The sequence below is a fragment of the Eschrichtius robustus genome, chromosome 1 (genome assembly GCF_028021215.1).
Source record: "Eschrichtius robustus isolate mEscRob2 chromosome 1, mEscRob2.pri, whole genome shotgun sequence".
NCBI classification, from domain to species: Eukaryota; Metazoa; Chordata; class Mammalia; order Artiodactyla; family Eschrichtiidae; genus Eschrichtius; species Eschrichtius robustus.
In genome coordinates, this window is record NC_090824.1 from 50,369,368 (window position 1) to 50,383,825 (window position 14,458).

Consider the following 14,458-nt stretch of genomic DNA (forward strand, 5'->3'; position numbering starts at 1 on the left):
TCAAGTATAACTTAAATTAGTATCCTGCTCCTATCTCATAGGTTTAGGGCCCTAAAGTGGGAGTTTTGCTATGAAGTATTTCAGTTTTTGTTTATAAAGAAGCATCGGAGTGTTGTCCCTTTCAATGTGGAGTTTATACATGGGTTGCTTTTATGCAAAATATTTAGGCATTATTTGGGTAATGGCTTCAGAGCCAACATAAGAACCTTAGCATTGTTTATGTACAGTTAAACCTCTCGCTTTTACTGTTTGCACTACAGTCGACTTGGTTCCCAGCCTTTCCTAAACCCTCCAAATGGTTGATTCCATATTTTGAGCTATTCTGCATGATTTTCTGTGCCATATGTCGCATTAATTCTGCGCTGTACCTGCTACAGTAGTCCCCTTAGCGTCTACAATTGTTTCTTCTGAAATGTCAACCGAGCCCTTTTTACTTAGAGTCGCCATCTGCTGGTGGGAATTCTGATTGCCACGACTTGTAGCCCATAGGCTCTAGAATCCTCCTAGGTCCGGATTCCTTGCCGGGCGCGGTGGCGCGCGCCTGTAGTCCCAGCTACACGGGAGGCTGAGGCAGGAGGATCGCTTGAGCCCAGGAGTTCTGGGCTGTAGTGCGCTATGCCGATCGGGTGTCCGCACTAAGTTCGGCATCAATATGGTGACCTCCCGGGAGTGGGGGACCACCAGGTTGCCTAAGGAGGGGTGAACCGGCCCAGGTCGGAAACGGAGCAGGTCAAAACTCCCGTGCTGATCAGTAGTGGGATCGCGCCTGTGAATAGCCACTGCACTCCAGCCTGGGCAACATAGCGAGACCCGGTCTCTTTTGAGTTCTTATCTTAAAATAGGCTTTCTTCCCACGTATATATCACAACAAAAAGTACCATGTTTACATTCTTGCACGACTAATTTCCCACTGCATCGTGAATTCCTTTGGCAGGGCAATATTGTCTTGTTTTTATTTTTAATCTTACTTCACCATTACCTAGCGAAACAATTGAATATTCAGGTTGCCAAGCATTTATGGAGCCCCTATTGTATACCAGGTACTATGCTGAGCCCAGGGGATCCCAATACCTAGATTGGATGAGAATCCCACAGTGCACCACAAAATGCTCTTCGGAGAGCAAGACGTCAGAATAGGAACTCCTTTTTGAGGGTTGATTTGCCTTGATCATTGAGGGTAACTGTAGGGTGTATGAAATAGTCCACTTCGTTAAATTTCAACACTGTGCACGTCAGGGAAAGGGGTCGTTGCTCCTGTACACAGAGCCCCATCTGGGGAAATCCTCCCAGTGCGCTTCTCGTAAATTGTTATGACCCGCAGGGGTCACTGTGGAGGCTGGCTTAAGTCCCGAAACGCAAGGGAGCAAAGTAACCGGCCTAGTCCATAAGCTTTCCAGGAAGGAATGCAGTTTCAAGAGAATAGTTTGGATCTATTTCGAATTGTTTTGGTACAACGAAAAGGGAGCTGACGACGGACTTGACAGCCGAACACTGCACAAAAGTGACGCAAAGCAGTTCGCTTCAAGGAATATTGGGTCTTCTGCGCGGCCGTAGATCCGCCAAGTGCGCCTGCGCATAAGAGTAGCGGCGTTGAGTCAGGCCGGCGGTGGAGGAAAGTGGTAAAGAGCGTGAAGCCTCGCCATGAAGACCCGCTTTAGCACCGTTGACCTCCGCGCGGTACTCGCGGAGCTGAATGCCCGGTACTGTATGACGGGTGACCAGGCTCGTGCGGGTGGTGCAGGAGGCAGAGGCCATGGCCCCACCGTGGAAACAAGAACGGCCTTATGTTTTCCCTGGGCCCCCCCGGTCCTGTTCTTCTGTGGACCTGGCTAGGCCTGAGTGGGCGAGCGCGTGACATCTTTCCGTGGCCCTCAGGATACCGGGGGGACCCCGGCGGTCGCGTGCCCCACTCCCTGCTCTCGTGGGCTGCTAGTCTCGCCAGGTCTTGGCGTCTGGCTTTGGCGGGGCTCTCGGCCTGTGGGCCTGAGTCGCCCGGGTCTGGCAGCAAACGTTTAGTAAAAGACGAGACGCCAGGTGGAGGACGCCAGTGTAGTCATTTGCTTCAGAGGTTTCCAGACCAGAGGCTTGGTTTGTTAGACGCTCCTCCTCACCGCAAAGAAAGGCAGCATCGCCTTTTTAGCCGGAGGTAGCAGATTTGGCCTGAGGTCTGCATTCTAATCTGCTTTGTATTATTCAGCTGTGTGAGCTTTGTCATATTTCTCGGGCCTCGTTTACATATTTTCTTTTATAATTAAGTGGGTTAGATTTTACTGTATTTCCTAAAATATATATTGGATCACTTAAAAGACTCAAGGCATTGTATAGTGTTCCTAGAGCTGATAGACCACTTTCGTTTTTAAATAGTTAAACTCAAGGTTTGGGCTCAATGTCTGATGGCCTTCAGACTGCGCACTGGTTGACTCCGTATCTTTAGAGTCAAAGATCCCCCCTTTCGCCGTCTCTACTTCCGCCTACAGCTTTAAATTGTGTGAAGTTTTATGTTTCAAATGGTAGTATGATTTGTTACATGTCTCCTTTCTCTTTGCAGCTTGCTAGGAATGAGAGTAAACAATGTTTACGATGTGGATAATAAGACCTATCTTATTCGTCTTCAAAAGTAAGAGCATTTTATAGGCTTGTTTTATCTTTTGTATAATTAAATATGAGCTTGTTTGTTTTTTTTAACCTGAGTTAGTGCTGCCCTAAAAAATTTTTGACTTTTTTCTTCTACAGACCAGACTTTAAAGCTACACTTTTACTTGAATCTGGCATACGAATTCACACGACAGAATTTGAATGGCCTAAGAATATGATGCCGTCTAGTTTTGCTATGAAGGTAAGTTTTAAGTTATACTTGAAGCTAAATTTTAAGGCCCTGAGATTGGTCACTAACAATTGAAATTATAAACGGGTTTTTCTTCACTTGTTATAAATAAAATAGAGATAAAATAGAGTAGTTGATAGATACTGGATGAATAAAGGAGATGTTTATTAACTTCTCCCTTTTACCCTTCACGCCACTTTGTGCGCCACATCTTTATGTTCCCACAGTTACCGTTCTAGTTCAAGCTTTTATAATGCTGGACATTATAGCCATTTAACTCTACTACTCTTCTCACTATCAAAACAATTCTGTGTTAGACCAACATTGATTTTTCTAAAGCATCATTGTCATTAGTTATCCCACCTTTTATGATTCTCTAATTGCTGAATCCATATCCTATACCCCAGCATTCTTGGCTTTCTGTAATTTGCCCTCCTCCCTCCTTCCCTAGCCTTGTCTTCCACAGCTCACTTTTCAGCTACCAATCTGTATTTTGTTGGAATACTCAGTGACATTAGTATGCTACCAACCATATCTTTTTACTTTTCGCTTCTCTTTTTGTTTGTACTATTAAAACTGAGATCCCGCATTTGTGGATGTATTACCCTTTCGCTTATTGACACAACAGATATACTGAAAAGCTCATGATGCAGAGGAAAGACATTAGAGTCAAATATACCTAACTTTGAATTAATGGTTTTGCTGCTGAATAATTTTATAACCTGGAAATTTTACTTAACCTCTTGGAACTTGTTTCTTTAAATGTGAAATGTAGATAATGCCTCCCTCATGGGGTTTTTGGTGAGGATTAATTGAAGTTACATGTAAAGCACCTAACACAATGCCTGACACATAATAGGGCTCCATATGTATTAATTTCCTTCTTCCTCTCCTCCTCACTTTCCTTCAGAAATTTATTTGTTTTGGCATTGTGTTATTTCATTAGAGGCTTTACAGAGAAGATCCTTATCCCCAGCAACTTAGAATCTGTTTTGGATTACACGTTAGGTAAGTGTTTCCCAAATCACAAGGCCTGTCACAAAATTATCAAATTCTTAAAAGTTTAATTTACTTAATAGTAACCCAAAATGGTTCTATTTTGGGGATTGTCCTTAATAATAATGACACTTTATATTTGTATAGTACTTTTCAAAGAATAATGCATACTTCATTTAAGTTGTTTAATAACTTGGATATGAAAAACAAATATTGTTTCAGTTTTACATATGATATAACAGATAATAAGATGTATGATACTGGGACTGTGTAAACATCCCCAAACGAGGCTACATCAATAGGAGGTCAGACACTCAAAAAAAAAAAAAACTTAGAATTTAATGAGTTAGGTGTACATGTCAATCCAAATGTTTATAAAAATTCAATGGAGCAGACAATGTTAAGTACTTTATAAATAACTAAAAGAGCTGTTACTGCTGTATGTTACAGGCAGGGTCATGTTTAGTACGTGGTAAATCACAGTGATTGTTCCTAATTCTCACATTTGGGGATGTCAGCTGTAGCTTTGTGGCACTGACAGAAGCTTGTTTTCACCAAGCTGCTAGTAGGGAAATAAAGAAAAAACAAGTTTTACGTATGTATTATATGTCCATCTATACTCATGATAATTTTCCCTTTTTCACCATTCCATGGTGTGGACTTCTGTTCCATTCAAGGATGCCTTTTATCTTCATTTTAACTTTATTTTTCTCAAAATATTACTGGGGGAATTGATTATGATTTTCACCTGGAGATTTAAAGACAGCCCTGAATGTAGGTCACTGTTTAACTCAAAATTAATATAGGCCACTTTTAAATGAGAACTATTGAATTTAGGAGGGAGAGATTATTCTATGAAGGTTGAAAAGTCTTACATCTGCCTGAATATATGTGAGTATATAATTCTGCCTGAATACATAAAATGAGAATTTTAGTCAATTTGAACTATAGATCTGGAGAAGAACTCTTCTTAGTTATGAAAGAATTGGCATTAATTCTAAGAATGACCCTGTATATTCTTCTTCTTCTCCTTTATTTTTTTTAAAGATGGTTTTAGGTTAAATTCTCTGTAAAATTTGTTTTGGATTTGAGGCTTGAAGAAAAGAAAGCATTCTTTCTTTCTGGTCTTGACTATGGGATCTTTCAAATTCAAATTTAGAAACAATTGTAGCAATTTTTTTTTAGGAGTTACAGAGTCGTCTTGTTTTTGGTCCATGTCATACATAAATATTTGTACATGTAATATAAAACAGTAGGTATTTACCAAGTAAATTGTCTTTGGGTTTTACATGTTAATTTTATTTTAATTGTTTATAAGAACAAGAACATTATGACTAGGGATAAGAATAATGGGATTTGATAAAGGATAGGAGTTACTACATTTGTATTTGAGCTAGGTTGTTCAAAAGCCTGGAGATAGTACCAGAAAAATTCTGTTTGGGTTTTATTAATAAAGTTTGTGGGAATAGAGGGTAATTGGTTGTAAGTTGGAGGACTAATTTATAGAATTCCAGTAAGCTCCTGGTTCAGAATTTGTATTTGAAGTGAAAGATTAGTGGAAACCACTAGTTAATCTTGAACACAAACACACGAAAGGAAATTTGGGATACTTAAAAAATTTCAGTAAGAAGAGGCTTAAAAAAAAGTTACAGCTTTGTGTGAGGTCGTCAGGATAAGAATGGATTTATTTAGCAGTGGTATAAAGCAACAATGTAAACTTCCCTGTAGGTCTTTTATTGTCTACTTAAAAATTGGATATAAAATACTGTTGCAGAGTTAGCAGTCAGAGTTGTCTGAAATAAAATTGTTTCCTCTGATTATGATTCTGTAAGTTTTAATTTTGACTATACTGTTTCATCCGTTAGTCTTAAGATGTTATTCTTGATGGAAATGAAAAGAAGAAACTTAATTATAAACCAATACCAAATGATTAGGAATTCACTTTTACTATATAAATGCCTTTTTTCTTCTCTTTCTTGCTAGTGCCGAAAACATTTGAAGAGTCGGAGATTAGTCAGTGCAAAACAGCTTGGTGTGGATAGAATTGTAGATTTTCAATTTGGAAGTGATGAAGCTGCTTATCACTTAATCATTGAGCTCTATGACAGGGTAAGTTAAATTTGAGGGATGGGGTGAGGAGAATTCATTATATTGTTAATTATTCATGTAATAGTGCTGTCAGACATGGGCAGGGAACATTTTTTTCTGCTCAAAGGCCATTGATACGCTAGGATCATAAAGTGCAACACAAGTAAAATGTAATTTTGCATTAATCTTCCTTTTTATCTGGAGGCCAGAATTTAGGCAGACTGTAGCCATTTAAAATAGCATGTGAGGGACTTCCCTGGCGGTCCAGTGGTTAAGACTCTGTGCTTCCGCTGCAGGGGGCGCAGGTTTAATCCCTGGTCTGGGAACTGAGATCCTGTATGCCATGTGGCATGGCCAGAAAAAAAAAAAAAAAAAAAAGAAAAAGAACAAAAACAATAATAAAACAGCATTTGAATGTAGGAGATGAAGATCTGAGAACTGAAGAAATTATCTACTACTTTACATTTCAGGACTAGAGTGGTACAACCAGCAAATTGTCAGATAGTTTTGTCATAAATAAGACTGCAGTTGAGACTCAGGGACATTGCCATGTTTTCAGTGTCATCAGTCATAAGAGGAAGACTACTGATGGCCTCACCATTCTTGCTTCTTGCCTCTTAATCCTTCCATGTAGTTACCTGTTATATCTGGGAAATGTTTCATGAGCTACCTACAGCAAAATAAATTCCATTTGCATCAAAAATTTAAATATAAAAAGTGAAACCATAGAAGTACTAGGTGAAAATATGGATTAAGATGTATGAATTTGGGATGAAAAAGACTTTTAAGCCTAACAGTGAAAACAAATATTGATAGATATGACTGCTTAATTTTAAAGCTGTGTAAGGCAATTTAACTGTGTAAGGCAGAAAACACCATGAACTGTTGATACATATATCAAAAGTGAAAAACTGGGGAAAAATATTTTAACTTGTATGGTAAATAAAATGCTCATAATCCTAATACGTAGTTTTCACAAACCGTTCAAGTGGAAAAATGGATAAAGTGCTTGATTACACAATTCAAAAAAGAATAATACAAATGGCTTATGAAAGCATGAATACTGTATATATTAACAGATTACTGAAAGATAAAAATGATATTTTTCTTCCTCCCCTTTTTTTCTTTCTCTGTCAATATATAAATGATTGGAAAGTTTGACAATAACCAGTATTATCAAGAATGTACAGGGAGTTCCCTGGTGACCTAGTGGTTAGGATTCTGGGCTTTCACTGCCGTGGCCTGGGTTCAGTCCTTGGTCAGGGAACTGAGATACTGCAAGCTGTGTGGTGTGGCCAAAAAAAAAAAAAAAAAAAGAGAGAGAATTAAAAAAAAAAAAAAAAGGATGTACGGGAACAAGGGTAGGTTAGAACATTATTTTTGGAAGATTGTTTGACAGTATATAACATGATTTTTAAAGTTTATGTGCATAACCTTTGACACAGGAATTCCACTTCTAGCAATTTATCATAAGAAATGTTTGAGACAAGTGCTCGGGAAGGATCATACCAAGGATAGTCTTTATAGTGTTTATAATAGTTAAAACTTGGAAGGAAGCTAAATGTCTTTGTTTTTTTATTGTTCGTTGTTTTTTGCTTTTTCTCCATTTCTCTGTGATTGTCATCTCTTAAATGTTCCCATTTATTTCTTGCATGAGTCACTTGGGCTGGACTTATCACAGCTCTTAAGTGGAAATTGGTCCCTAATTGTTCCTCATGTGTGGAATTTTTCACCTCTAGCTAGACTCCAAGCTACTCCATTATTCAAAGCTAAATTTCTTTGAATAAGAGATTGGTTAAATAAGGGAGACCCGAATAATAGAATGTGTAATTTTTAAAAAATAATATTGAGCTGTTTGTTTTTTTTCTTTCTTATCAGTTTTTTACCACATGCTTTTAATCATTTTAAGGTTTTTGTTAGATATATGACACATACATTGTAAGTGTGCACTTTAGTGAACTATCAGAAGTGGACATACCTGTATTAGTTATTGACCTGGATGTGGGCCCGGGACAGCAAGACCACCCGCTGATCCTTGCACTTGTCTTTAATTGTCTATGCACTTCTCTTTGCCACTAATTCCTTTACCCATCTTTCTGTCCCCGTCCCCTGCAGGCAGCAGCAGCTACAGCTGCAGCGGCTGCTCTCCTGGAATTGATTTTTGTATGTGGTCTCAGGTAGTGGTCAATTAAAAAAAAAATTAGTATGATAACCTTTTTAAAACCTTTTTTGTTTTGAAATGATTATAGATTCACAGGAAGTTGCAAAGATAGAACAGAGAGGTCTGGTGTACCCTTCACCCAGTTCCCCTCAGTTGTTACATGTTACATAATTATATTACAATAACAAAATCAGGAAATCAGTATTGGTACAATGTATGCATATAATTCAATGCATTTTACCATGTTTGTAGATTCATGTACCACCACCACTGCATTCAAGATACAGAATTCTTCCATTACCACAGAGATCTTCCTTGTGGTACCCCTTTGTAGTAACACCCACCCCTCTTCCTCCCATCCCTGCACCCTGGCAACTACTAATTTGTTCCATCTCCATAATTTTGTCATTATAAATCGGGTCTTTAACAAAGAAGGCAGTCTCAGAACCTTGGTGAAAAGGACATACCAGATAGTCTTAAATAGGAGTTGATAAACTACAGCCTGTGGCCCCTTTTTGTAAAGCCTGTGAGTTTAAGAATGGTTTTTACAATACATTTTAAAAGAGCTCTTTAAAAAGAAAGAAGAATATGCAACAGAAACCATATGTGGCCCACAAACCCTAAAACATTTATTATCTTGCCTTTTATGGGAAAAGTTTGCTGACCCCTGCTCTTAAATAATAGATTCATATTGTCTGAGCTAATATTGCTTGGACAGATGCCAGACTGTATCAGGGATGTCAAGTTAGGATTTTTAAGATTCTTTTTAGTCTAGAAGCAGATGCCTTCATGAAAATAGAGTGTTAACCTATGATCTAGGACAATCAGAATTGATTACACAGGACTGAATAAACTGGGGAGAATCTAATTGTGGTTATTTTTTTCAGAATGTTGTTGATATTATTTTTATAATAGTTATATGATAAAGCCCTTCTGACCTGTAATTTAGTAACTATACTAGTGCTAGTTGGAGTGATACATTCTTTAAATGGTAGTCTGCTCTCTTTGGTCCCTTAGAATTTAGGAACACTTGCCTTTTACTGAGATTGTTTTACTGCTCAAGACAATGTGTCTATTTGCATAGGTTCAATAAGAATTTGTCCTTTTTACCAGGTTACAATTAGGCAAATTGATTGTGTAGCCAAGGTCAAACCTAGAGTGTCACATTTGAGAATAAATCTCATTCAGTTAGGTGTGAAAAGCTCACCATTAAGGAACAAAGGTTATACTTCATATGTAAAGCCAGTGTCCACAAAGCCCTCCTGAGAACCTAGTCTTGTACCTTATCTGTGGCATATAGGATCCTAGCCTGCAGGAAGTAAGGAAGGTCACTTCTTGTAGATTTGTGTGACTTCACGTAGAGAAGAATTTACTTACATTTATAGGTGCACCACAGACAAAACCAGTAGCGATTTTTTCTTTTCTTTTTTTGGTTTCCATAGCTTTGAGTTAGAAGCAAATAGTAATTTTTACGTCTCTGGAATAATAGAGGCTATTGAAGATATAATTCCGAATTTCTTATGAATTCTTCAGGCAGCAGTGATTAATAAGGCTTCAGTAACTGCTTGATACCATGTGGCTCTAGATTTGCTGTCTATAGTTCAAGGAGGTTTATATATGTTATCTAACATTTCTTGCTGCACTTGTGTAAATAAATCAGCCCAAGAAACAAAGTAGCTTTTTCTGTGTATATGTGTAATCAAGAATAATTTGAGATGTTGTAATCATGAGAGGAGACTGTTAAAAATTACCCAAAATTTGAAAAGAGACAAAAAGGACAAAATGTCATTTTAGTATCCTGCCAGGTGTTGTCTAGCGTTGTCTAGCCAGCACTCCTGGGGATTCTAGGGATGTGTATTTTTTTTTTTTTTGGCTGCGTTGGGTCTTCGTTGCTGCGCATGGGCTTTTCTCTAGTTGTGGCGAGCGGAGACTACTGTTCCTTGCGGTGGGCGGGCTTCTCATTGCGATGGCTTCTCTTGTTGCGGAGCGCGGGCTCTAGGCGTGAGGGCTTCAGTAGTTGCGGCACGCGGGTTCAGTAGTTGTGGCTCACAGGCTTCATTGCTCCACGGCATGTTGAATCTTCCCAGACCAGGGATAGAATCCATATCCCCTGAATTCGCAGGCGGATTCTTAACCACTGTGCCACCAGGGAAGACCCTGCTATTTACTCTTGATTAGGCTCTTTTACAACTCGTTAAGGGTGGACTTTAACTTATAGAAAACTGATAGCAATGCAAATAATTCTTGCCTGATAGCAATGAAAATTAATTTCATCTAGTAGAGATTCAAATTATCTCTGTCCAGAGAAAAGATATCCCCAGAGGTTGCAGTTTTATTGCCCTACATTGGCAATCTTACACAATCATTCTTTTCTCACCCACTCTAAGTAGTCCACTTACTTCATTTCTCTTAGAACCAGTTTTGTCATCTAGTTCTCTCATTAATTAGTTGGATAACTTTTTGGCAGTTATAAAAATAGTATATTGTTTTCTGGTGACCACTGTTTCTGTTGAAACCAGTGTCAGTCATACTGTTGCTCCTTTGAAGGTAATCTCTCCTTTTTATCTGGGTGCTTTAAATTTTTTTCTCTTTGTCTTTGATTTTCAGTAGTTTGCTATGATATGTCTAGTTGATTTTCCTTTGTAATTACCTTCTGGGGTTCACAGTGCTTCTGGAATCTGTGAGTTGGTGTTTTTCATCAGTATGGGAAAATTCAGTCATATTTTCTTTTGATCTATCTTCCAATTCACTAATTTTATTGCTATCAGACAAGAATCATTTGGAACCATTTGTAATTGCTCTATTATCTGATTCCTCTGATGTCTGTTTTATAGTCCGTTGTTCTTTTAACTATAATTACATTGTCTTGTCTCCTCCCGTGCCTGATTACTTTATTGTGTGCCAGGCATTGAGTAGGAAAAGTCATAGATAAACCGTGAGACCTGGAATGATGTTATCTTCCTTTAGAGAGGATATTTGCTTTAGACAGGTAGCTAAGTACACAAGTAATCCCATATTACCTTACTCCAATCAAGAATTGAATTGATTAGGAGCTGGGTGTGGGAAAGCTGGAAAATTTCCAATTCACTCCTTCTCCTGGGATGCAGCCTTTTGGGGTCAGTATTCATAGCTGAACTTATCAGGGATAAATCCCCTTAGCCCCTACCCCTTTCACTTGGACCCTGAACTCAAATTTTTATTCTCCTTAGTTGTCCTGTGAGCCTATCAAAATTCATGCTCAGCTTCCCAGCCTGTCAGCTGATTCTTAACTGTTAGATAAATAATCCTAGGGAAGTAGTAGCTCTAAGTGTGGAGCTCACCTTTCTGAGTTTTCCTCTCCTAGATTTTGATCCTATAAATGTTTACTGCCTGTTTGCATTTTTTGTTTCTTAAGAGACTTGCTTTGTATTTTGTCCAGTTTTTCTTTTTCTCAGTAGGACAATAGTTAGAATTATCTAGACTACCATTTAAATTAAAAATGTTTATACAAGTAGTACACGAATACATTCTCAGTATATAGAAAAGTTTGTAGAATTAAAATTGAAGGTCTTATCACCCCTGGCCCAACCAGTTCCTCATCCCAAAGTAACCACTGTTATGTTTGGTGTTCTATTTATGATCCCTTTCCCCCACTCCCGCCCACCCCAATTAAAAAACAAGAGAAGGTTTTTTTCATTGGGGGGGGAAGAAATCTCTAGAATGTAACTAATTGCAGGCTGCCTTAGGTTTAACTCATTGTGAAGTTTAAGTTATATATCAGACATGGGCCTTTCCTTTTTTTTCTTTTTTTCCTTTTTCAATTTAAACTTAGCACTTAATGATGTAAAATTTCTTTCCACAGAATAAAAAAGTCTTTATTATCATTTAAAAATTTAAATAATTTTTTTATTTTATAGTAATACTAGATTTGTAGAAAAGTTGCAAAGATAATAAAGAAAATTCCTGTATACCCTTCACTTAGTTTCTCTTAATGTTATCATCTTATATAACCATGGTACATTTGTCAAAACTGAGAAATTCACATTGGTACATTACTGCTAATTAAACTACAGACTTCATTTGGGTTTCACCAGTTTTTCTACTCATGTTCTTTTTTCTGTTCCAGGATTCAATCCAGGATACCCCCTTGCATTTAGGGTCTTTCTGTTTTGAAGGCTCTGCGCAATTGGCATGTGTACTGTCTAGGTTCCAGAGGTCCACTTAATGATGAGTTTGGAATAGATATTCAGGATTTATATATGAGAGTATGTGCTTGGGAATTTTCAGTACTCACTGTGGTATTTAAGAGAAGTATGTTGCTTGATTCTTACAGTAGATCTTGAAGATTGCTCTCTCCTGTCTTTGTACCAGGGTCTCAGCTTCTAGCCTTCATGTCTGGAATTTTGATGTATGGATTATCTAGAGTTGATCAGACCTTGGGTAAAGAGGCTGTTGCTATTCAGACTCACTTAAGAAAGTCAGTTTATTAATTTGTGAAAAGAAGGTTCCAGTAAGAAAGACTCTGGAGAAAGTAAGATTAGAAAATGGATTATTGAGTACATCAGAGACAAGTGCAGTATCTCCCCAAGTAAGTTCCTCGACACCACTTCCATATGATAATAGCCTAGAAAAATGGTTCCCCTAGTCATAAAAATTTGAAGAACCTTGAGAATAAATAAGGTAAAAAAATTTTTTTAACTCTAGGACTTACCAGTGCCTTTAATATGATCGTGTGATGTGTACATCCCCTAGGGAAGGATATGTTACATAGAATTTCCAAAACTTATTAGATCACGGAATTTTTTTCTTTTTAATGGGAGTAGTGGTTCTTAACAGAATACTTTTGGGAAACCTTGGTTTAAAGAAAGCCCTCTGAGGGAAGTAACTGCCTTACTGGAATCTTCCAGATGTTCTTGATAACTGCACAATTTGATTCAACAAACATTTATTGAGCACTTTCTATGTGCCGGGTCCTATGGCCAGGTCTGTTTTTCAAGTCACACCTTTATGAACCAATCAGACACTATATGGACTTCTATCCAAGTCTCCTACTTTCCTTCTCCAGTTAACATTTCTGTTCTTTAAGTTAAATGTTTAAATTTCTAAATGCATGATTTCTTTGAAGTTAGAACCTTTAGCAGTAGGTCCTACTCTTTCAACACCTAGTAACTTCAGGTTATCTACAGGCATTCCTCATTTTACTGAGCTTTGCTTTATGCTTCTCATATACTGCATTTTTTACAAATTGAAGGTTTGTGGCAGTCCTGCATCAAGTAATTTTTTGCTGTCAGTGCCATTTTTCCAACAGCATTTGCTCACTTTATGTCTCTGTCACATTTTTTAAATTCTCACAATATTTCAAACTTTTTCATTACTATTATATTTTTATGGTTATCTGTGATCAGTGATCTTTAATGTTACTACGAACAACTCACTGAAAGCTCAGATGATGGTTAGCAGTTCTTAACAATAAAGTATTTTTAAATTAAGGTACGTACCTTGTTTTTTAAAGTATATTATTATCTTTATACACTATATTATACATTGTGTTATTATACATTATATTTTACATTATATTATTATACATTACAATATAGTGTAAACATAACTTTTATATGCACTGGGAAACCAAAAAATTCGTGTGACTTGCTTTATTGCAATATTTGCTTTATTTCGGTGGTCTGGAACCAAACCTGCAATAACGTCGAGGTATGCCTGTATATTTGTGATCGAGGTGAATGGTGGCCCCATCTAGTTAACATTATCTTGCAACCTGTTATTCTTCATGAGATTGGGGCTGTTCCCACCGTCTTCTGGGACCACCTTGTAAGTACTTGCTAAGGCATTTGTGACCATTTATTTTCATGGATGCTTCTTTGTATTTTAATTATACAACAACCTTCACTGTCTATAATAAATTTGGAAGTTTGTGTTTTTTGGGCAGTTTTATTTTCATTAGGTTTCTCCCCTGTTTTTTATTGAAAAGATTATTTAACAATATTAAGTTTTAAAAAGACTTTTTAATCCTCACTCTCTAATAAGTATTTTAATTTTTCCTTGTGTTTGCCTTCCACTTCCCAGGATACATTTGCCTTTTACTTCCCAGGATAGAGGATTTTTTTGTCTTCCTAGTTTTTACTTAACATTATAAACATCTTCCTACTTTTTTTACATAGTCTTTTTTCAAAGAATCAATTTTATTTATTTATTTATTTTTGGTTGTGTTGGGTCTTCGTTGCTGTGCACAGGCTTTCTCTAGTTGCATCGAGCAGGGGCTACTCTTCATTGCGGTGTGCGGGCTTCTCAATTCTGGTGGCTTCTCTTGTTGCGGAGCACAGGCTCTAGGCGCGCGGGCTGTAGTTGTGGCACGTGGGCTTAGTTGCTTCGCGGCATGTGGGATCTTCCTGGAC

The 14,458-nt window shown here is 37.6% G+C and overlaps 1 protein-coding gene across 1 annotated transcript in view; it reads left to right on the forward strand.

Annotated features, from left to right (window-relative positions):
• The first annotated feature begins 1,505 nt into the window (after positions 1-1,505).
• The window catches only part of NEMF (nuclear export mediator factor), a 52,436-nt gene continuing 39,483 nt past the window's right edge, over positions 1,506-14,458 (forward strand). The window contains exons 1-4 of the mRNA XM_068545675.1: positions 1,506-1,700; positions 2,549-2,617; positions 2,734-2,836; positions 5,804-5,929. Coding sequence (XP_068401776.1) covers positions 1,642-1,700; positions 2,549-2,617; positions 2,734-2,836; positions 5,804-5,929 — 357 coding nt within the window. The 5' untranslated portion in view covers positions 1,506-1,641. The remainder of the gene's footprint in view (positions 1,701-2,548; positions 2,618-2,733; positions 2,837-5,803; positions 5,930-14,458) is intronic.